This window comes from Rousettus aegyptiacus, unplaced genomic scaffold, assembly GCF_014176215.1.
Source record: "Rousettus aegyptiacus isolate mRouAeg1 unplaced genomic scaffold, mRouAeg1.p scaffold_m13_p_16, whole genome shotgun sequence".
Taxonomy (NCBI): Eukaryota; Metazoa; Chordata; class Mammalia; order Chiroptera; family Pteropodidae; genus Rousettus; species Rousettus aegyptiacus.
In genome coordinates, this window is record NW_023416291.1 from 51,140,299 (window position 1) to 51,162,446 (window position 22,148).

Genomic DNA, 22,148 nt, shown 5'->3' on the forward strand with positions numbered 1-22,148 from the left:
CACGGCACTGACCACGTCCACACACGGTGCGGACTCCAAAGCACCTGCGGTTCCACGGCCGCCAGGGCAGGCGCGGTCCACCTGCAAGCGGCTCTCGGGCGATGGCCGATAGCAGCTGGGGAATCAACACCCCAGTCCCCAGCAAGAGCGGCCCCCACTGCCCGTGGCTGTCACCTGTTCCTCAACGCTCCTCGCACAGGCGCCTGCACTTGCTCATCTTCCTCCACTGCCTTCCGGATGCTTCCGGGGATCACTCCCCAGACACATTTTACCGTCCCCCACCCCAAACCCCGTCTCAGGCTCGGCTTCTGGAAATGCCCGACCTACACGGCGATCGCCTCGAGGAATGAAAAGGACTGTGACTAATGACCAACCACGGCAGGCGTTAGCCGGGGCCACGCGGGGTCGTCCAGGGTGTAAAGCCGTCCCACCCGACACTGAAGGAAAAACAGCCCCATGCCCAGATGGGTGTGGAAGATGCAGAGGAGCCATGGGTGAGGCTCAAGCCGCGACGTCTCGGCAGGGGGCAGCGTGACAGACGATACCCAGCAGGTGCCCGCGGTCTCCCCGGCACCCCGGGGCCAACGCCCCTGAAACGTCAGCATGAGCTGGGGGAGAACCGGCTCCAGGCACCAGACTCAGCCGGGAGGAAGCATCCACCACACAACAGAACTAGGGGAGGCTCCGCATAACGATGACGTTCTAGCACAGAAAAGCAAACGAGCTCCATTTCGGCGACCCGGGACCTGTGAGCATAAAACTATTTCCTGCTCCCCAGGGGTCCACGTCCTTCTTCACGTCTTCTTTCCCGTGGCAGAGGAGGGGATGCGTGCAGAAGGCGGGGTCTGGTGGGCGGGCCTGGATCCGTGTCCCGGAGCCACTCCCACCTTCCCCTTCCAGATCCTTCTGAACCACACCGGCTCCTCCACTCATCGTTTTATTAAATGCAGTTGCCTTGAGCCCTGCCTCCCCAAGGGGCCTCAAGAGGAAACCAGTGTGTCATAAATTAACCGTGGCCGGGCACCGCCCCAGGAGTCCCGCCGGCTGGACGCTGGCCCTCCACAGTCCGTCTCGGAGTCCCGGCCCGCGGGGACCTGTCGCAGCCCCGGACCCGGCAGCCGGCTCCTCCTGGGCTCACCACCTGCAGCATCTTGTCTCTCTGCCAGCGCGCCAGAGCTCAGCAGTATTCAGAATAATCCTCCTCCACGTAGTTGGAGGGGAACCAGCCGACCTGGGAAAAGATAAGCAAGCCATCAGGGCAGCCGCCACACTGTCCCGCCCACTGCTCCTCCACACGCCCGACAGGTCCCCTCCTTCTGCAGGGCCTTCGCGCCTGCCACACCCACTGCCCGGCAATCATGCGCCTCATAATGCTCCTGGAGCCCCCTGGATCCAAGGCTACAGCTTCGTAAACTACGTAAAAGTCTAACCAAATGTGCTGTACACCTGAAACTAATTTAAAAAAAAAAAAATAAGGTAGAACAGCGCTGAGCGGGCCAAGCGGGCTGGCCTGGAGCAGGGCCACCTCGCCTCGGGGACTCCTCACGGCCACGCTGCTCGCTAACTGAGCGGTAACACTGTGAGCGGTCCTCACAGCTGAGCTGTTGGCACCGGCTGAAGGGTCCTTCCTTCTTCACCACGCCCCAAACTGGGGGTTCCTGCTGGAACTGCGCGGGCACCAACGACCATCGGTTGACAAGCTTACGGAGGCCAGCGCAGCCCAGCAGCCTCGCCTGGGCTGCCAAGCTCCCCCCGCCCCCGCCCCGACTCACCCGGCCATAGATCTCCCCTCGCCACCAGCCCTGTTGCCCCTTCTTGTTGAGAATCTTGACGATGTCCCCCTCCTTGAGGTTCAGCTCCGATCGATCCCGGGCGCAGAAGTCGTAGCGGACTTTGGCTGTGCCAAAGTACTTGGTGCTTCCTGCTGTGGAGGGGAGACCGGAATGAGGCGGGAGACCCGGAGTGGCCGCCTGTCCGCCCGCCGGGGGCGCCACCAGGGCACGGCTCTCAGAGGATGGCACCGGGACCCAGAAGGGTCTCGACGCTTCCTGGTTCAGGGTGGGGAGCCCCGTGCTCTGAGGGGACACAGCCACGCTCCCAGAATCATCCTTCCGGCCCAACCAGCAATCAAATTTAAAATATAATACCACTTACAAATGTTGAAATGATTGGAACATTTATAGTAAAGATTGAGGGGAAAAAAACTATTACACGCTGTTACATATTATTTTAAGAAGGACCAAGGGTTGAAGAAGAGAGGGAATGAGAGGAAAGATAAGCAGGAGAGAAAGACACGGAAAATATTTCATGGTACGATATTAAGCAATGTTGCAGGATGTAGAATTAATTCGTAGTATGTCTACAAACAGCCATATATACGCCAGGACAAATTAGTAACGTGCAGACAGAAACGTTTATTCGACTGGGTGATGAGAATAGACGTAATTTTTGTCATAGGGTCCTGATGTTCTATCGGTTTTGCTTTTCCGATAATATAACAGTTTAATGATAATTACTTTTTAAACTTCTCTTAAAAATTTTTTTGGACAAAAAAGTTCAGACAGCCTGCAACCCGTACGACTTTTCTGAAAAATGTACTTCAGAATGCACGCCAGGAAACTGAAATTCGAATCACGATAAGGAATTTAAAAAGTTAAGAAAAACATGGAAAACAAGAAAGCTAGATGGTCCAAATAATTCCCGACACTGTAGACGGGAAGCTAAATGCAACCGCTAAGAAAGGATTCTTAAAATACACGTCGTAATCATTTTACTTCGTAGCAAACTATATCCAAAATTTTATATAATGTCCACAGATACGGTGGGTGAGAGATGCAAAGGAAAGGGGAATTAAAGAGTGCACGAAAGGGCTCCCCTTTTTCTGGAAGAAGGCTGTGGATGCTAACTAATCCTCGCCATTGATACAAAAACATAGGCTCACAAGGCACAGGTGAGGACGCTTCTGGTTCCTGGTGTCTTCGTCTTCCCAGGTACAAAAGTAGCCCCTGTCCTGCCTTCCATGCAAGCAAATGAGTACGCAACCCAGCCAAGAGCAAAGGGACCCACGGGAGTGGGAGGGGCTCCCGCTGATTCCCGGGTCTGGCCTCTGCATGCCCGCTGCAAGGCACGTCCAAGGTACCCCCGAACCTTCCTCCCATGAGGAAACAGAGCTGGCGCCGCAGGCCCCCCACCCGAGGCCGCCTACCTGCTGGTTTGCTGATGGCTCTCCTCTCGGGCTCCTTGAAGGGAAACTGCAGGGTGGTGTCCAGAGACTTGAAGCAATCCTTTAGGGAGTTCTTCTGGTAAAACTCCACCAGCTCCTGGAGGGGGCAGAGCAGAACGGATGTTACCCCAGCGGGCCAGCCCCCCGCGGGGGCCGACCTGGCAGGGGCCACGTCCGCTTCCTCGCGGGAAGCAGGCCCCGCTTCCGGCCTCCCTGGCAAGTGGCTCCTGAATACTCCCCATGGTGGGAGGCTCATTCCCCTTCTCTACAGCCAAGACCATCCGATGGGAAAGAGACCACTTGGCCTAAAGCCAGTTCTCCTAATACCCAATCCACCTCACGAGAAATTTACCGAATAATCAACTCGCCAAATAACCGGGACACCAAAATCAGCTCCCCTGTGGGTGCCAGCTGCCTTATTTTTATAATTAATCATTACAATAATAATTAATAATAAATGCCATTTATTCAGCACCTAACACGTGTTGGCCGGAGTGATATTTGCACATCGTCAATATATCCTAGTCATCCTGAGAGGTGAATACATTCCTGAGTCTCCCATTTTATAAATGGAGAAACTGGGTCATAGAGAAGCCAAGTTCCTTGTCCGGGGTCCTACGGCTAAGAAAAGGATGGGTCAAGAACTCAGCCCCAGGGGAGGTAGCTGAGTAGAGCAGGTAAGAGCCGGCTTCTGAAACACGACTGAGCGGAATCCAAGTCCCAGGTTTGTGGCATTTATGAACGTTTCTTTCACAAATGCTCAAGCCGATTCTGATAATAAGGAAACAACCCAGGCACGTCATAACAAAGGGACTTTCTGTAAAACAAAACGTTTGGGTTTTACGGTTCCAGACTCCGAAATTGCCAATATTACGAAAGACCAAACGAATAAATAAATACCTGGAGAACTACTGCAAACTAAGGGAGACGAAGGAGATAAAAACTAAATGCAATGTGAAGTCCCCGATTATATCCTGGAGGAAAAATCAAGGAGCTTGGACAACGGACTGGACAGTAGACGACAATTCTGCATCAATGTTCAACTTCCTGAATATGACAATGATACTGTAGTGAGGACTGAGACTGTCTGGGCTCTTTGAATACTCATGCGAAAGTATTGACGAGTGAAGGATCTTGATTCCTACAACCTACTCCTAAGCAGTGCAGAATAAATGTGTGTGTGTGTGTGTGTGTGTGTAGAGGGAGAAAACAAAAAAAAACACAGAATATTAATCATTAATAAATACAGGTGAGATGTTTACAAATGTGCATTAGACTCTTCCAGTAACTTTTCAGAAATTCTTCAGAAATAAAAAAAAAAAATGGGTATAAGGGGGAAATTTTTCAGAATAAAAAGTGTGGGGAAGAAAAAATATTTATGGAGTAAATTAACAGTCCCTAACCTCTGGGGAATTAAGAATCGCTGTGAGGATCAAGTGAAACCTGAGACGCCCCCCCAAAAGGATGCTAATATGTGCAAGATTCTAGATTTTCTTGATTGCAAGAATTCACAGACCTAGAGCAATGGCCTTCAAGTGTCTAAAAGACGATCCGAAATTACAGGGCGCCAAATAGAAGCAGACGGCGTGAAAGGCATGTGACTTCTCCGCCAAACGATTATTAAACAGATGGGGCGGAGATAAGTCTCGACGGCTGACAGCAGCAGGGGCTCTGCTCTTCTGCAATACTAGATAAGGACTGCACCTCAGTTTCACCCATCTGTAAAATGGGAACTCAGAGAGTGAGTCGAGGGCATTAACTGGAGTCTATCTGTAACGTATCTGACACTCGATACGTGCTTTGTAAATGCTCGCCGCGGTTATTGATCATCATCATCGTCGTCATCATCGATCATTAGGGGATTGAGTGTGAGGCCAGTTACTCCCAAGTACCCTTGGAGGGAGTCCCTGGGAGGCTGGAGTTAGGGGGAGAGTGGCCCTTACCACCAGTCCCCGGAAAGCCTTCTTCTCTGTAATCCGGTACAGTCCTTCCGCTGTCATGATTTTAATGTGCTTGACCTCAACATTATACCTGAAGCAGTGAGAGAGACAGAGGGCCAGATGGTCACTGGGCCTGGAGGCTGGGGACCCAGCCCCATCCTCAGCCCCAGGATACACCCTTGACCATGGAAGAAGCAATCTTGACTCCGACGAGGAGGGGGCAACCATGGGAGCCCAAGGGCTGAAGCTGCCTCCTGCTCCCCCAAGCCGCCCGCCCCGGGGCTTTTACTGCTCTAAGCCTCATATTTCCTCCTCTTCCTCTGTCTTTTTGTCTTCCTAAGATACGGGGAGTCGCCTGCTGGACTCACAGGGCTGTCGATAAGTCAGAGAGACCTTGAAACAAAAGCGATGTTCTAGAACAGGACGCGATCTATACTTCCACCAGGGTCAGACCACAGAAGAGTAAAGACATGGGAGAGACAGTCACTTCCGGCAATATGGAGAACTAAATATAACCCGCACACCCTCCTTCAACAGAAAACCCCTAAAATGCTGAGAAAAAAAAAAAAAAAAGAGAGAGCTGAGTTCTCAAAAAAGGAAGGGAAATTCCCAGAGGTCAAAAATGAGGACCAAACTGAAAACCAAGCAGTCAGCATGAACTGTTACCCTAAGGAGTGTCCTAATCTTAGGAACTAAGATGCATATGTCTGGATGATCACAGAAACACAAAAGGAGTTGCTAGGTCCCCGTAGGGCGGAGAGTTGGCCTGAGGCCCCCCCCCCACCGCTGCCTTCGGGAGAGGAGGTGGGCCAGGAAATGCCAGCCGGCAGCACAGAGGGGGTGTCTGTCTGTCTCAGCCCCAAACCGGGAAAGTCACCCTTGCACATTCGTAACCTCGGCCTGCCCTCACGTAGGTTTGGGGTGTCAAACAAGGAGGGGTGTAGGCCGTAATGAAGAATGAAAGGCATTCGTTCGAGCAGAAGGGCGGCAGTCCCAGAGACACACATTCAGGAAGCAAGCAAACTTCGCGCTCCAGAGAGAGCGAAGAAAGGCGAAAGCCACAAAGCGTTCTTTCCCGCCAAGGAAGGGATGCCGGCTAGGGTAACAGGACTTGCCGAGGTCCGTATGCAAAGGAGGGGGGTGAAAACTTCAAGGAGGGGGTCAAGTCCACAGAGGTCAAGTCCACAGATGTCCACGCAGCCGTGGTGGTTCAGGAAGCCTGTGCCCCCCTCGGCCTTGAGCTGACTTCAGCAACAGGTCAGCAGCTTACACAGCAGCTCTGAGAACTGGGGTGCAGATGTGCAGAGGCCCCACTTCCCCAGCGGCCTCCCGACTCTCTGAGCAAGGTTTGTTCCCTTTTTTTTTTCCCCCCATCCCACTATTCAGGGGTTTGGATTTAAACCACCTGTGTAGTCTGAGAAACTAAAGAATTAACCCGTTGACGAATTCGACAGCAACGCATGCCAAATCTCTGCACAGCCGGGCAGCAAATGACCCCCGCGAGGGGAGGCCCGCTTACGAACGCCAGGCAAAACTAGGGAGCCAGCAAGGCAAGGACGAGCCGCCGCCAGCGAGAAGCTGCACTGGGCACACGCAAGCACGAGACGGTCTGCAAGACGTGGGTTCGGACGACATCCTGTCTCTTCCTTCTGCCTTCTGGAGCCTCCCTCGGAAGCCTGGCTCTTTGGTGCGACCACAGCCCCTTCCTCCCAGGCGGCACCCGGGTCACAAGGGGAGGCGAGTCAGGGAGGGACGAGTTACTTAATGCTGATGGCGAACTCCGCGGCATCCTTCACCCTCTGCCGCACCAGGAACGTCCCGTCTGAGCGGTTGGTGAGGATGCTCTCGGCTCCGGCACGCTCCATGGGGCCAGCGTACCTGCCGAGACACATCAAGGAGGTCCACAGAGTCCCCGCACCCGGGCCCCCACTCGGCGACGTGGAGGCCACTCTTTCTTCCAACCATTGTGATTTTTTTTTTTTTTTAAGTTGGTGACAGCCTGGGTCCGACAGCCCTTAGACACTGCCCTGAGAGGGAAGATAACCTACCAAGAAGGCTCCTCCTCCCTGGGCTTGACTTTAAAAGCAGAGCCGAGCAGCCGTTGCCACACGGGGCAAACTGCGCTTAGAGAGAAGCCTGCACCGAACCGCCTGCCTAACCGCCTACCTAACCGCCTGCCTAACCGTCTGCCTACGCCGCGCGCCTGCCAGTTGCAACAGGGGTCCTGGAATCGTAGTTTACCCGCGACTTCACCAACCCATCAGAGCGGCTCCATTCCGCCCAATCGGGACAGTGCCTTTAGGACCTGTGAGGATGCGGAGTCCTCATGTGCATGAGGGCAGACCAATCAGGGACCAGGGAAGGGGACTTCTGTCTGTCTGAGCGCCTCCACTCCGGTTCCTGGGGTGCTTAAACACCTGAGGCTCCCACACACAGCAGAGCTGTCTGGCCCGAAGAGGGCCCCCCACCTCCAGGCTGCCCCCCCGGCCCTGTTGCTGCATGACTCGACCCTAACACTATGGAGCCATCTGCACTAAAGCCCTCTTCACCCCGAATTGGGGATTCCCGTGCGCATTGAGTTGGCACCCATGCCCAGCTGCTGACGACACCCTGAGGAGCCGGTGGCCAGAGTCCAGAAGTGGGCGGTGAAAACCCGACTTCTAAGTCCCATGCAAGGCTCGACACATGGACTGCCTGACGTAACAAAAAGACACGATCCATGTGATCTCTGCTCCCATTTCCGGGCACATAGCTCCTAAAACCTTTAGGATCCCCCAAAGGAATGCGCCTCTTTTTGTATGCTAATGAGATGCCTGGGGGCTTCTGGACAGCCCCGGTCAGTGGTCCTGGCGGCCAGAGGGACCACCACGTGATTAGAGGACTGGAACTTTCAGCCCACTGTCCCACCTCCAGGGAGGGGAGAGTCCTGACGTTGAGTTAATCACTAATGGCCAATGATTTGTCAATCAGGCCTGCATAATGGTGCCTCTAGTTGGGGGGGGGGGGGAGAGCCTAAGGGAAGGGGTTTGGAGAGCTCGTGCTGGTGGAGAGTTAGTGAGGGTGGTGGGCCTGGAGAGCCCACCACTCCTCTTCCATCCGGCTGTCCCTGAGTGACATCCTTTCATAAGAAACTGGGGACCCAGTGAGCAAATTGTTTTTCTGAGTCCTGAGAGTCAGTTAGCAAATTACCCGACCTGAGGAGGGGGTGCAGGAACCCCCCACGCGGAGTGGGTCAGAGCGGAAGTACCAGAGGCCCAGACCTGTGGCTGGCATCTGAAGTAGGGGGCAGTCCTGTGGGACTGAGCCCTTCACCTGCGGGGTCTGACGCTGCTACCTGCCTGCTGTCAGACGGTGTCGGAACCAAACGGAGTCAGAGGACACCCGGCTGATTTCAGAGCCGGATAAATGTTCAGTGTGAGGAAAAATCCCACGCATCTGGCTTCAGAAGGATTGAGAGTGTGAGTACAGAAGTTATTTTTTTTCTCTTACTCTGGAATTCGGTATCCCTGAATCGGCATTTACCGCGTCCACTGTTTGCCCAGCTCCGCGGTCGCCAGGACAGAAACGGGGTGAGGAGGGTGAGGCGCTAGCCTTCGGTATCAAATTTGGGGGGGGGGGGACGCTTTTCAAAACCCTCGGTCATCAAGATAAATAATAAATAAGTAGTTAAATTTTAACGCGATCGTTTTAAAAATCCAAAAGCAGTCATAAGAAGGAAGGAAGTGTTGGCACTCGCTACAACGGGACGAACCTTAAAAACACAGCGCTCAGCGACTGAAGCCAGACGCGGGAGGCCATCAAGAGGAAGAGGAACCGTCCGCAGAGACAGGAAGTGGATTCCTGGTCGTCAGGGGCGGGGGAGGGATGGGGGTGCCTGCTAATGGGGACGGGGTTTCTTTTGCGGGTGTTGAGAGTGTTTTGGAGCAAGGCAGAGGTGATGGATACACATTATTATGAATGTACTAAATGCCACTGAATATAACTGTGGCTATGAATATATTGATGCCGTAAACATATATAGTGTATAGGAATTATAGATAATATGTAATTATAGGTGACATATAAGTGTGAATGTATGCCACAAATTTAAATACATAGCATAAATAATACACATTAATTACAGACAATCCATAATTATAGATGATACATAAATATGTTTATGCCGTAAATGTAAATACGTAACAAATAACATAGATAATATGTAAATGTGAATATAAATATATTTATGCTTTAAATGTGAGTATATAACATAAAGAAGTTAATTATGGATAACATATAATTATAGACGATATATGTTAATATGAATATATGCTCCAGATATAAACATACAACATAAATATATATTAATTTCAGATAATTAATTATATGTTATATGTAAATGTAAATATGTAATATAAATGTAAATATTAATACAAATTCCTCTTTAAATCATTTATGTGTGTGACTTTCACTTCAATTTAAAAAACGAATGCAAAAGAAACTTTACGATGAACGAAACGTCAAAATTTTAAACGAAGACCAGATCCGGTTCTGCACTTGCCTGGTTCAGCACAATTCACTTGTTCCTACTCCCAGCCTTGTCGTACCTGATCTCTAGTTACAATTTTGATAGTCTGCTCAATATATTATTGCTGGCTTGCTTTCGATTTTCTTAAACATTTCGTTAAAATGTCATGGACCTCCATGCCCGAGTGTTTGGGGGCCCCCTTCAAGTCTGCACACACAGCGAGTGCCTCGCTCTCCTCCCCCCGCTTCCGGCCCTGGCGGCCACTTCCCAGCAGGGGAGGGCAGGGCGCACACGGCCCACCACGACCGCAGCTCCAGCCCTGTCTCTGCCGCTGAGCTGCTGCTCTGCCACTTCGGGAACTGATTTTGGCACTCCGAGCCTCCATTTCCTCTAATAAAAAGGAGGGTGATAAACCCACCCACCACAACGGAAGATTTCTGACAAGAGGCAATAATGCCGTGGAAGCATCTCCCACGCGGACACGGGGGTGTCGGTCAGCCCACTGTGCCATGACCTTCGAGAGGCAAAGATGTCAGGCCGTGGAGTCGGGGCAACAGGCCAGAACCCCGTCCCCACCGCCTCCTCACGGTGTAACATCGGACAACCCGCTTCCGCTCTCTGAGCCTCAGTTTCCTCCTTTGCCAAAAGGGGCCTCCGAAGAGCCCTACTTCGAGTGCCGACAACTGGCCATAAGACCGTTCTTATGTGTGACATCACGTCTGAGATGCCGACCGTCGTAAAATGCACCGTTCTTTCATGGGGCCATTACACGATAAAAGTTACTACCCATAAAATTAGGTGGACGACTGAGACTCCAAGAGAGATGTTAAAACGTGCGGGGAGGAAAGATGCATTTCAGAATTGATGAAATGTGATAATGGCTCGTGGTAATGAGAACAGAGAGTCAAGTGCTCACTGCGAAGCCTCATGATAACCCTACGACGTAAATATTGGTATTAATCCATTTCCGGAGAGGAAGGCTGAAGCGCAGAGAAACTGAGTTACTAGCGCAAGGTCGCACAGCTAGGAAATGTCGGAGTCAGGCTATGAACCCAGGTCAGTGGGCTTCCGGAAGCGACACTGTAAACCTCCACCCCTCGATGCTCTATACGCAGTAGGTGCTCAAAAAAAAAAAAAAAAATGGGGAAACAATTACCACCGCTACCATCATTTTCCTGCCAGTGAGACCATAATCTCCAAAAGTCGGGGGCCCTCCTTTGTCCGCTCTCTCCTCAGCAGCCCCCATCATGAGCCTGGACCCGGCCCTCAACGTCCAGGGTTCAAAGAATGAATAACGGATTGGCTTGGAGGCCCCTCCCATGCCCGGCCCAGGCACCCACCCCGCTCCGCACCCCAAAGAGCCTCAAACCGAAAGTAATAGAGGTGGTGGTACTTACCAGAGGTGAACGGACAGGTCCTGAGGGGGGCCCTGGGGACACAGACAGAGACTGAAACTTGGAGCAAAGGGCACAGCTTGGCAACAGACCGCGGGGCACCTCATTTGTTCATCCATTCATTCACCCCACTACCATTTACTGCATGTCAATCATGTGCCAAGTACCACGCCGTCCACTGGGAATACTGTCCCAGAATCTGATGGGAGAGACTGGTCCCCAAATATCAAACAAATCAGGGGTCGTCCAGCCATTTGTTTTTACATTTTTTAATGGCCGACCAAAAAAAAAAAGACCAATATTTCTTGGCATAAGAAGATGATATGAAATTCATATGTCAGGGTCCATAAATTTAGTTTTATCGGAACGAGGTCCTGTCCCTCATTTACGGATCACCGACGGCTGCTTTGGCACTACTGTGGCAGAGTTGAGCAGTCACAAAAGAGTATCTTGCCCGCAAAGCTGAAAACGTTTACTGTCTATCTACGGAAAAAGTTTGCCAGTCCCTGATCTAAATAAATATGAAAAGGTACATTTCTAGCACTTCAGACCCATCAGGATGGCGACAAAGAGAGAGAGGGCGGAAAGGAAAGAGAGGGAGAGGGGTGAGGGGAGAGACGAGAAAGAAGAGAAAAAGGAAAGAAGGAAGGAGGGAGGGAAGGAGGAAGAAAGGGAAAGAAAGGAAGAAAGGAAGTGCGGGCGAGGGTGTGGAGAAATTGGAGCCGGCACCGCATCACCGGAAGGAATGTAAACTGGTGCGGCCTCTATAAAAACAGACGGCACTTCCTCAAAATGAAAAACAAGAAACAGAATTACCATATGAGCAGGCAATTCCTCTTCTGGGCACATACCCAGAGGCATTGAACGCAGGGACTCCGATATCTGCACACCCACGTTCACACCCAGGTCACAGCGGCATTAGTCACGATAGCCAAAGGGCGGAAGCGACCAGGGTCTACCGACCGACCAACCGATGGTGAACGAACCCAGGGTGGCCCGTCGAGACGACGGGAATAGCGTTCGGTCTTAAGAGGAAGGCGATTCCAATCCCCACGACTACACGGATGAACCTTGAGGACGTCGTGCTCCGTGAAGGAGGAGGGACACGAGACACCGTGTGATCCCCGTCACACGAGGCCCCCAGACGAGCCAGAGTCAGAGGGGCCGGAAGTAGATGTTGGGAGCCGGAGGCTGAGGGAGGGAGGGTTTCACGGGCACAGCGGGCGGTCAGCAGCACCTTGAGCTTGAGAACCCCTTGCCATAATGCGCAGCCCCGTCACTCTCTCGGGGCTGTCTCCCCGAGCCCGCCTGCCCCGGCGGGAGTCCCCTGTGGACCTTCTGGCCCCCGGTCCGTCCAGACTCAGAGAACTCACGTGCACGTAGGGCTTGACCCTGTTACAAGGAAACCAGCCAACTTCATTGGTAGCCGTGTTCCTGCCCTAAAAAGCCAGGAGGGAAAAACATGGACAGAGAGGTTACAGGCAGCCACGTGTGTGTGTGTGTGTGTGTGTGTGTGTGTGTGTGTGTGTGTGTGTGTATCCATCTCTCCACTCATTGGCCGTTCTCCCTGTCCATCTCTATCTCTGTGGCCTGGATGGTCTAAAGAGGTGCCAACCAGGATCAACTTCCTGGGGAGATGACAGTTTGGAAGGACCAGGCCAGCCCCAGACATCTCTACCTACACCGCCCTCCCTAGGGGCCTCCTCCAGACAAGCCTTCCCTTGCCAGAGTCCCGCGGGGCCATGACCCCACTCTCCCGAGCCACCTACGCCCATGAACCCACGCTCGGGTGCTTCTCCAGCACCCTGACGGCCCCAGCCTGTACCTCCCACCAGTTCTGCTCGGCCTCGGCCTTGGTGAGCTCCACGATATCTCCAGGGCTGAGCCGCAGGAAAGGGCCAAAGGCTCCGGGGGGCGGGGGAAGCCCATAGTACTCCTGGCACACCTCCATCTTGGGCAGCCCTGGAAGGCAAGACGGACCGTAGCACAGTGCGAGTTCCAACCCTGGGTCTCGCCGCCCACCAGGACGGCCAAAATTAAAGAGACTGACGATTCCACGTGACGGCCAGGACAGGGAGCATCTGGGACTCTCCTCTGTCGCTGGCGGGGATCCATTTTGGAAAACCGTCCGGCGGGAGCTCCTAACTAGATGTCCACCTTACGATCCAGCAATTTTTCGAGAGAAACAAAAACACACATCCACCGGAAGTCACAGGCAAGAACGTTCACAGCCGCCGAACCCACGGCGGCCAAGACTGGCAACAAACCCAACGTCCCCAATACAACGGATACACGGGCGCCAGGTACTCAGTCGTACGACAGAATACAACACAGTGACGGGAAGGAACGAGCCACCGCCACCAGCGAGCGCATCGGAGGATCTCGCCAGCGCGTGCTGGATAAAGGAGGCCGATGCGGCAAGAGCGCATGCTGCAGGGGTTTCACTCTCAGGAAGTTCGAGGACAGGAAAAGCCGACCTCTCGTGACGGAGTCGGACAGAGGTTTGCCCTGGGGGGAAAGGCGGGCGCGGGCTGGCGGAGCGAGTGAGCACCGGCCCTGGCCCGCACACCGGCCGTGGTCACGGAAACGTCCAGCGATCTGTGTGCTACAGCCACGGGCCGGCGAGCACGCGAAAGGTGCCAGGCGTGACACCTTAGTGAAAGGATCTTCAGGGCGATTTAAATGAACTTCAGTCTACAGTGAACAGAAATGGTCTATACCTTGAGCCGAGTGTTGGTTACGTGGGCAGAAATTCGTCGAGCCCACGGTTAAGGTTTGGTCACTGAAGACACCCTACGATAGGTATTTCCTATCTCAATAAGAAGTATATATATATATGCTGGATGTGTATAAGCGTATGTGTATCCATATGTACGATGCATATAAGCATATATACAGGACATATATGTGTGCATATATAATGGATACATACACATACATATACACACGCATATATAGTTGCTCCTATTGAGGACCTTTGGGTTATTTCTGGGGTTTTTTGACAAATAAAGATGACATATACATTTGTAACAAATAAAGCTGATTTTTATATGTTCATAGTCTATATATAAATGTTGTATATATTTCCTTCTATTGAAGACACTTGCATTGTTTCTAGATTTTGACAAATGAAGCTGATATATACATTTTCATATAAAGTATGTTATATAGAAATATTACATATGTGTATATATATATATCTCCCGTTGAGAACATCTGAGTTGTTTCTCATTTTTGACCATTGCAAATAAAGCTGAAATATCTCTACCTAAATCGATCTATAGATACGTATAGATACGTAAATAAACTGAGTCTTTCCGCTGACTCTGTGCGACTGTTAACGCAGGGCTGTTTCTCTCGGCCGCGGCCAACTGTTTCCACGTCCTTGGCAGCGTCTTGCTCCCCAGCCTCCTGGCCTTTGTCCCCTCTGCCTGGAACATACCTGCCCCCCCTCCGCCCTCGACTCTTCCTCCTCCCTCCAGTGTCCACCTAAGTGCCTCCTCCTCTGAGAAGCCTTCCCTGAAGGCGCAGAGTCATCAGGTTCCCCATTCTCAGGCCGGAAAGCCTTGGAATTCACCCTGCACGACTGTCACGCCTGGAGCAGAATCTGTCCCCGTGGCCGGCCTGGGGGTCTCGGAGGGCAAGTGGCGCGGCAGTTTTAGCTGTCATTTGCCCCCAAATGGTTTATACAATAGCTGCTGAATAAAAGTTGCCCATCCCTGCAGCGACGTCACAAAAACTGTTGACCTGTGACTGAATCTAGCCCTTCCCCCGACCCCGCCATTGGGCTGAAGAGAAATTCTGACTTGGCCACACTGTCGCTCCCGCTCAGTTCGGGGAGGAGACCGTGCCGGAATCACGGTACTAGGACACGGTTTCGTGATGCAGAACCAGCAGGAGCCGGGACGGGAACCGCCGGAGGTGTTCATGGATCCCCTCCAAGAGGCGGGAGCGAAGCAGGCAAAGAATCTGAATTCGTTATTCTTCAATCCCTTTCGGGTGTCTAGAACTGGAACGAACGCTTTTCAAACAGCTCGTTACGTGGTCATTAATATACCTGTTGAAATCGGTCCCTGGGCCAGAACGGCGGAAACAAAGACCAGATTCTCCCCTGCCCCACACAGCGCCCCCTGCTGACTCACCCAGTTCATTTCTTTTTTTGTCCTGAGCCCGGCGATGCAGCCTGTCCTGGAGGGAGAGCCAAGAAAGTCAGCATGGCCAACTGTCCCCACCCCGGGGTCTCCTCAGCCCCGATCTGAGCACTCGGCACTTTAAGAGCCAAGCCCACCGGGGGGTCTTCTGAGCCGCCCCCCCCTCATCACTCCTCATGATTTTCCAGGTACAGAAAGGAGAATGGGGTCTTACCTTCTTCATAGTTCCAGAAAAATCTATGAGACGAAAAAGAAAAGTTAGAATGGGAAATGCCGCACTCAGAACCGAGACCACCTCTGCCCTCTCTCTCATCAGTACCTTGCCCATGGCGGCCACAGGGAGGGACCCTCCCCAGACACTCCTTGTGTGCAGGTGCCCGGCACCGATGACAGCGATAGCCCTGATAGAAGGTGCCTCTGGGATGCGGGGAGGAGATAAAGTAGAGTCAGCAATGTTCACAAACGCGGCCAATCATTTTGCCAACAACATGAAGGGCACCCCCTTAGGTTCCCTTTAGAGCATCAGAGAGATGGAGAAGCTGAACACCGAAGGAGAGCCTCCCGCCTCCCAAATGGGGGACTGACGGCTGGAGGAGCCCCTTTTAAGAGAAAGAGCTGACCAAACCCAGGGCCCAGGCCCATCTTCCCAGACTCCCACCTCAGCAGCATCTGGCAAGCCTTGCAGGACGTGGTCTCCTCAAAGGAGAACATCTGGAAGTCATGCCCATTGGCAGCGGCATTCTCAGGGTAGATGTTCGAGCTGGGGAGGGAAGATGGTTCCATGCAATGGAATGGGATTCAGCCATAAAAAGAAACAAGGTATCAATGCATGGGGCGGTTTGGATGTATCAGTACTTCCTTCTTATGGCTGAATAACACTTCCTTGAGTGGCTATGTGTGTATCCATTTGTCCACTGATGGACATTTGGGTTGTTGCCACTTTTTAGCCACTGTGAATGGTGCTGCTGTATTCAAAATGGATCAAAGACTTAAATATAAGACCCATGAAATCATAAAACTCCTAGAAGAAAACATAGGCAAGAAACTCTCTGACATTGCTCTGAGTAATATTTTTTCAAATATATCTCCTTGGGCAAGGGAAAGGAAAGAAAAAACAAACATCAGACTGAAAAGATTTTGCACAGGCAAGGAAACTGTCTACTGAACGGGAGAAGATATTCACCAATAAGGGGTTAATATCCAAAATTTATAAAGAACTCACACCAAAAAAAATAAAAATAAAAATCCAATTTAAAAAAAAAAAAAATGGAGAGAGGACCTGAATAGACATTTCTCCAAAGAGGGCATACAGATGGCCAACAGACATATAAAAAGATGCTCAAGATCACGAACCATCAGAGAAATACAAATTAAAACCACAGTGAGGTATCACCTCACACCTGTCAGAATGGCTTTCATCGATAAATCGAAAAACAGCAGGTGTTGGCAAGGATGTGGAGAAAAGGGAACCCTCGTGCACTGTTGGCGGGATTGCAAATTGGTGCAGCTGCTCTAGAAAATAGTATGGAGATTCCTCAAAAAAAATTAAAAATAGAACTACCACATGGCCCAGCAATTCCACTTCTGGGTATTTATCAAAAAAAAAAAAAAAACCCTAAAACACTCATTTAAAAAGATACATGCACCTTATGTTCACTGCAGCACTATTTACAATAGCTAAGATACAGAAGCAACCTAAATGCCCATCGATAGACGAGAAAAAAAAGTTATGGGGTGTGTGTGTGTGTGTGTGTATGTGTGTGTGTGTGTGTGTGTGTGATGGAATATTACTCAGCCATAAAAAATGAAATCCGGGAGGAGGGAAGCGGAAAAATAAATGCTAAAAAAATAAAATAAAATAAATAGAAAAATGAAATCTTACCATTTGCAACATAGATAGACCTAGAGGGTATTATGCTAAGTGAAATAAGTCAGACAGAGAAAGACAAATACCATGCGATCTTACTTCTATGTGGAGTCTAAAGGACAAAATTAATCAATAAACAAAACAGAAACAGACTCGCGGACACAGAGAACAATCTAATGGTCGCCGGATGGGTGGGGCTTGGGGGGGCTGGGAGACAGAGTGAAGGGATTAAGAAGTACACACTGGTAGTCACAAAATAGCCACGGGGGTGTGAAGGGCAGCACCGGGAATACAGCCAGCGATGTCGTAATGACTACGCATGGCGTCCAGTGGGCACTAACCGGGGGGATCGCTTTGTACATTACCTAAATCTTTAATCACTACGCTGCACACCTGAAACTAATTTGAAAGAATCTTGAATGTCAACTCTAATCGAAAAATAATATATTTTTTTAAATAGTGCTGCTATGAACATGGATGGAGACGAAGAAAGCGGATTCACGGTTGTGGGGGGGGGGTGGAGGGAAATGGGGAGTGACTGTTCGTGGGTGCAGGTCTCCTTCTGGGGGGATGAGGGTGTTTCGGAACTACGGGTGGTATAAAACATCGTGATGTGCTCAGTGCCACCGGATGCCACTTTTAAGCGGCTAATGTGTGGCTATGTGAATTTCGCCTTAAGGGGAAAAAGGAAAAAGAGGAGTGGGCAGGAGGGATGCTAGGCGGGCGACCACAGCTCCGCAGAGCCTTGGCATTCTGGAGACACAGGCGGCCTGAGCCTGTCCCTCCCACTTCCCAGACGACGGCCCTGAAGTTCAGAGTGGTCCCCTGGACTGAGCGTCAGAGCAGAGGTGGGACTGGAGCTCAGCCCCGCTCGCACTCGTCAGCGTCCTCTGAGGACGGAAGGGGAGAAGGAGAGGGGGGTCTCACATGGCCATCTCGAACTGCTCCATCCACTTCTTCTTCAGTTCTCGCGTCTTGAAGAACAGCTCATAGCCCTGAGCACCTTGGTCCTCGATCAGGAGAAACATGTGAGTCCACTGCAGAGAAGCGGGGTTCAGAATGAAGCCTCCCACAGCCCTGCAAGGAGCAAAGCCACAGGCCAGGAACGCCCCCACCCCGGCGTCCCCAAGGAGAACGACGCATGTACCCCTCCCTGCAAAGGGCTGCTCAGGAGAACCAACGACGCACCCACAAATCTAAATTCTCACACACGTACGTAAACACTCACATCCGAGCCCCCCCCACACACACACACACGGGCATCTCAAAGGCTAAGCGGGGTGTCTCGGCCACTGGGGCTCCCCGGCCATGGAGTCTCCGCGTCTGGCCTCAACCCCACCTTCTTGTTGTCGCGCTCTCCAGAAGAGTCGTCCCGAACCTGGAAGCTGTGCAGGTTGATAAAGTCTTTGAGGTCGTAGGAGTCCCCTCGGCGCTTGCAGATGAGCAGCGCTTTGTCCAGCAGGAAGGCGTACCTGGGAGCGGCCGGGTCAGGCGCCTCGGTCTGGCTCCTCCCGCCAGGCCCCGCCAGCTCTCTGCCTGCTCCCTTCCACCTTCCTGGCCTCACCCTTCTGTCCCCCTAGGACTCCAGCCCTTCTCCCCCTCTGCAGCCAACTTGGCCATGCCTACCTGCCCATCTGAGGGCTCGGCCCCGCCCCTGCCCAGGCTCCGCCCCAGATCCCTGTTGGCTCCGCCCACCTGCGCGTCTGGAAGCCGCGGCCCGCCCCGCGCACACCCGCTCACCGGTCCATCTTCGAGCGCCGCTCCACCGTGGTGATCTTGAGCTCGCCGTCGATCTTGGGCCGGCCGTAGTGGGCCAGAGACTGGTCCTGGGCGGCGGAAAGCAGGGCTGGCGAGGGGCCGCCGAGGAGGAGAGGAAACCCCCGCCCCTGTGGCCACGCCCCTGGCCCGCCCGGCCCGCTCACCAGGTTCTCGATGGACAGCTGGAAGTTGGTGATCTGCCGCAGGGTCTCGTTGTCCCGCTTGACCTCGTTCACGCACTGAGCCAAGTCCTGGCGGCGGGACGGGGGTCAGTCAGTCTGGGTACCTCACCCAGCCCAGGGGGCATACGGAGGGTGCCCACAGCGTGCCCCTGTGCGCAAGGGGGGTGCTGCAGACAGGTGTGTCACTGCGCCGCGGGGGCGCGCTTGCCCACGGCGTGACCGTGCGCCCATCCCCCACCCCGGGCGTGACCCCTCACCCTCATGGCGTCCAGGGCCAGCCGCAGGTTCTCCTTCTCCATCGCGTCCTGCGTGTGTTTCACCAACTCCTGTGCGACCCAGAGACGCGCGTCAGCCAGGCCTGTCCTGTCCTGTCCTCCCCGGGGGCCTTGCAAACAAGCCTAGCCCAGAGCCCCCACTCACCCGGAAGCTAGGCCCCAGGGACCCCTCCCAGAAGGTGCCGGCGACCCCCACGGGCACTCCCTCCCGGGACACGGGGAGGTGGATGCGCCACGCCCACCATCTGCGCAACCACCCCGCCCCCGCCCCCCAGAGCCCCGACTCGGGCACCTGGAGAAGGAGGTGGTACTTGAGCACGCGCTGCATGGGCACCATCAGCAGGTCCCGCAAGGTGAACCTCCCGTTGTTTGCTCGCTGGGAACATTCCTGGGGGGATCAGAGAACCAGGTAAACGAGATGAGACAGAGGCAGGTGTGGATCTTTCCAGAGCCGGAAGCCTCTTATCTCCCCGAAGAAACAAGGAAAAAGGAATGCCAGGAACACCGTGGGGCGAGGGGTGGTCAATGACCCAGCCCGAAGGCTGTCTGGGGTGGGGGTCCAGCACGCGGCAGCTGAGTGAGGCGGGAGAGGGGGAGGGCAGGTCTGGGGGTGTCCCCACTGTGCGGACAGAAGCCAGAGGTAGAGCGCACACATCACTCATTGTCTCTGCCCCGTCTGCCTCCACCAGACACACAGGTCCAGGCTGGGCTTTGGTCCAGGATGGGGACTCAATATGAATTTGGAGCTCAGCCCGATTCGGTGCACAGTCAGGGCTGGGGCTCAGCCAGGCCTGGGGTTCAGTTTGGAGTCGGAGTTCAATTTAGGGTTCAGACCTCAGCCTGGCATCGGGGTTCAGCCAGAGTCAGGGTTCGGCTGGGATCAGGGCTCAGGGCTTCCGTCCTCTCCCTCCTGCTCCAGTACCTCCCCCCCCCCAGGACCCCTGGCTGGGCTGCTGCAGAAAGCAATGCCAGCAACTCAGTGTCCTCCCCGTGGTCCCCAGGACGCGGGAAGGAGTGGGAAAGCCCCCCAGATGGGGCCTGACCCCTACCTCTAGCTTCATCTGCACGTCCTCCCGGGCACTGGCCACGCGGTCCAGGTGCTTGCTGGCCGACTCCACTTGGCTACAGTAGCGGCCATAGACGAGGAACCTGCGGGAAGAGGACCGGCAGCAGTGGCCGGCCAGGTAATGGCAGCCGATACCCAGGTCAGACAGATCTGGGCGCCAGGCCTGGCCCACTGCTTCCCAACCGGTTGATACCACATCTCCCCATGTATAAAATGGGCATAACAGCACCTCCCACCTGTGATTATTATAGCATTAAATGAGATAATGCATAAGGGGCTCTTAGCACTTAGCATATCGTCTCTGCCCAATATTCATTTAACGAATACTTACTGAGCACCTAACGGTGCACCGGGCCCTGTGCTAAGCACCTTAGGCATCAGTTTATTTGGTCCTCGCCACAACCCCAGGAGGTACGTTCCTGTACCATGCCGATTTTATAGATACGGAAGCAGAAGCACAGAAAGGTTAAGTGACTCTCCAGAGCCACATAGCTCACAAGAGGAAAAGCTAGGGATTGAACCAGAGACGGGTAGCCCCTTGCCCAGAAGCAAAGAGGGAAAAACTCTCCTTGTTCAGTGGCCTCTGGGGTCAAGGTCTCCCAAAGGCCCAGCCCGGGCCGGGGAGGGTGACCTTCAGGGGTCCAGACTTGCCAACTGGGTCTCACCTCTCCTTGTACTTGATGAAGACCTGGTAGAGGGTGGGCCCACTGGGGGTGGCCAGGGCCTCCTTCATCTCCTTTAGAAAGTGAGTGTGCACACGAAGCAGGTCCTAGTTGAAGGGAGGGGTGAGGGCTGGGGTCAGAACCCGAGGCTCGGGAGAAAGGGTCATCTACCGGCCCATGTCACCCGACCCCCGCCTCCACGATCCAGGGACCGCTGAGGCCAGGAGATGGTCCCCACTGAACAGAGGCCCAGGAGGGCTGGGGATGGGCCTGCTCACCTCGATGTTGATGAAGATCATCTCTATGTCTTCAGGTTTGAGGAACCGCTGCAGGGGCTTCATGAAGTGCTGCGGAGAAAGAAGAGAGGTGGGGGGGGGGAGGTGAGACCCCTCCCTCCCACCCGGTCCCGCAGAGACGGGGGACAAGGACGCAGAGCCAGAGACAAGGAAGCAAAGACGGGCAGAGAACGAGAGATGGAGGACGAAAACCTGCGCGTGGCCGTTCCTCGCAGCAGCCAAAGCGTGGAGACGACCCACGTGGATGTCAGTGGATGAACGGCAGCACGAAAGGTCGTCCATCCAGGCAGTGGAATATTACTCAGCCATGAACAGAAGCAAAGCACTAACATTGACTACAACGTGGACGGACCTTGAACACACGAAGGTCAGCGAGAGAAACCAGAAACACGAAAGGCCGTCCGGTGCGTGACCCCATGTGTGTGGCATGTCCAGAACAGATGCAAAAGAGATTATTGGTTGCCAGGGCCTGGGAGAGAATGGGGGTTTAGGGGGCGATGGACAAGGGACACGGGGTTTCTCTGGGGGAGTGACGAAATGTTCTAGAATTAAATGGTGGTGATGGCTGCACAACTCTGTGCGTATACCGAAAGCCAGCGGACTGGATACACTACATGTGTGAAGTGTATAGGATAAACTAAATGTCAGTAAAGCTATTCAAAAAGCGATGGCCAAAGGAAAGAGAGAAAATGGTCCGAGGCAACAACAGAGACAGACGGACCAGGATACAAAAGATTCCGACAGGAACAAACAGACACGCAGAGGGAGAGACGTAGAGACGGACAAGACGGGGAGGTGGGGGAAGGGCAGAAACATAAAGACCGAGA

General features: G+C 53.3%; 1 protein-coding gene across 2 annotated transcripts in view; it reads right to left on the minus strand.

The window, feature by feature from the left end:
* Nucleotides 1-921: 921 nt before the first annotated feature.
* The window catches only part of VAV1 (vav guanine nucleotide exchange factor 1), a 48,884-nt gene continuing 27,657 nt past the window's right edge, over nucleotides 922-22,148 (minus strand). The window contains exons 7-27 of one of the 2 annotated variants that reach the window (XM_016145510.2): nucleotides 21,304-21,372; nucleotides 21,029-21,132; nucleotides 20,347-20,446; nucleotides 19,590-19,685; nucleotides 19,280-19,348; nucleotides 19,005-19,091; nucleotides 18,823-18,908; nucleotides 18,422-18,554; nucleotides 18,010-18,119; nucleotides 15,874-15,975; nucleotides 15,535-15,632; nucleotides 15,430-15,452; nucleotides 15,207-15,252; nucleotides 12,890-13,026; nucleotides 12,438-12,503; nucleotides 11,068-11,099; nucleotides 6,925-7,041; nucleotides 5,167-5,254; nucleotides 3,206-3,320; nucleotides 1,773-1,924; nucleotides 922-1,231 (exon numbers count right to left, since the gene is read on the minus strand). In XM_016145510.2, the coding sequence (XP_016000996.2) occupies nucleotides 1,178-1,231; nucleotides 1,773-1,924; nucleotides 3,206-3,320; nucleotides 5,167-5,254; nucleotides 6,925-7,041; nucleotides 11,068-11,099; nucleotides 12,438-12,503; nucleotides 12,890-13,026; nucleotides 15,207-15,252; nucleotides 15,430-15,452; nucleotides 15,535-15,632; nucleotides 15,874-15,975; nucleotides 18,010-18,119; nucleotides 18,422-18,554; nucleotides 18,823-18,908; nucleotides 19,005-19,091; nucleotides 19,280-19,348; nucleotides 19,590-19,685; nucleotides 20,347-20,446; nucleotides 21,029-21,132; nucleotides 21,304-21,372 (1,884 nt within the window). In that variant the 3' untranslated portion in view covers nucleotides 922-1,177. The remainder of the gene's footprint in view (nucleotides 1,232-1,772; nucleotides 1,925-3,205; nucleotides 3,321-5,166; nucleotides 5,255-6,924; nucleotides 7,042-11,067; nucleotides 11,100-12,437; nucleotides 12,504-12,889; nucleotides 13,027-15,206; nucleotides 15,253-15,429; nucleotides 15,453-15,534; nucleotides 15,633-15,873; nucleotides 15,976-18,009; nucleotides 18,120-18,421; nucleotides 18,555-18,822; nucleotides 18,909-19,004; nucleotides 19,092-19,279; nucleotides 19,349-19,589; nucleotides 19,686-20,346; nucleotides 20,447-21,028; nucleotides 21,133-21,303; nucleotides 21,373-22,148) is intronic. The other variant, XM_016145519.2, reaches the window with a different exon arrangement.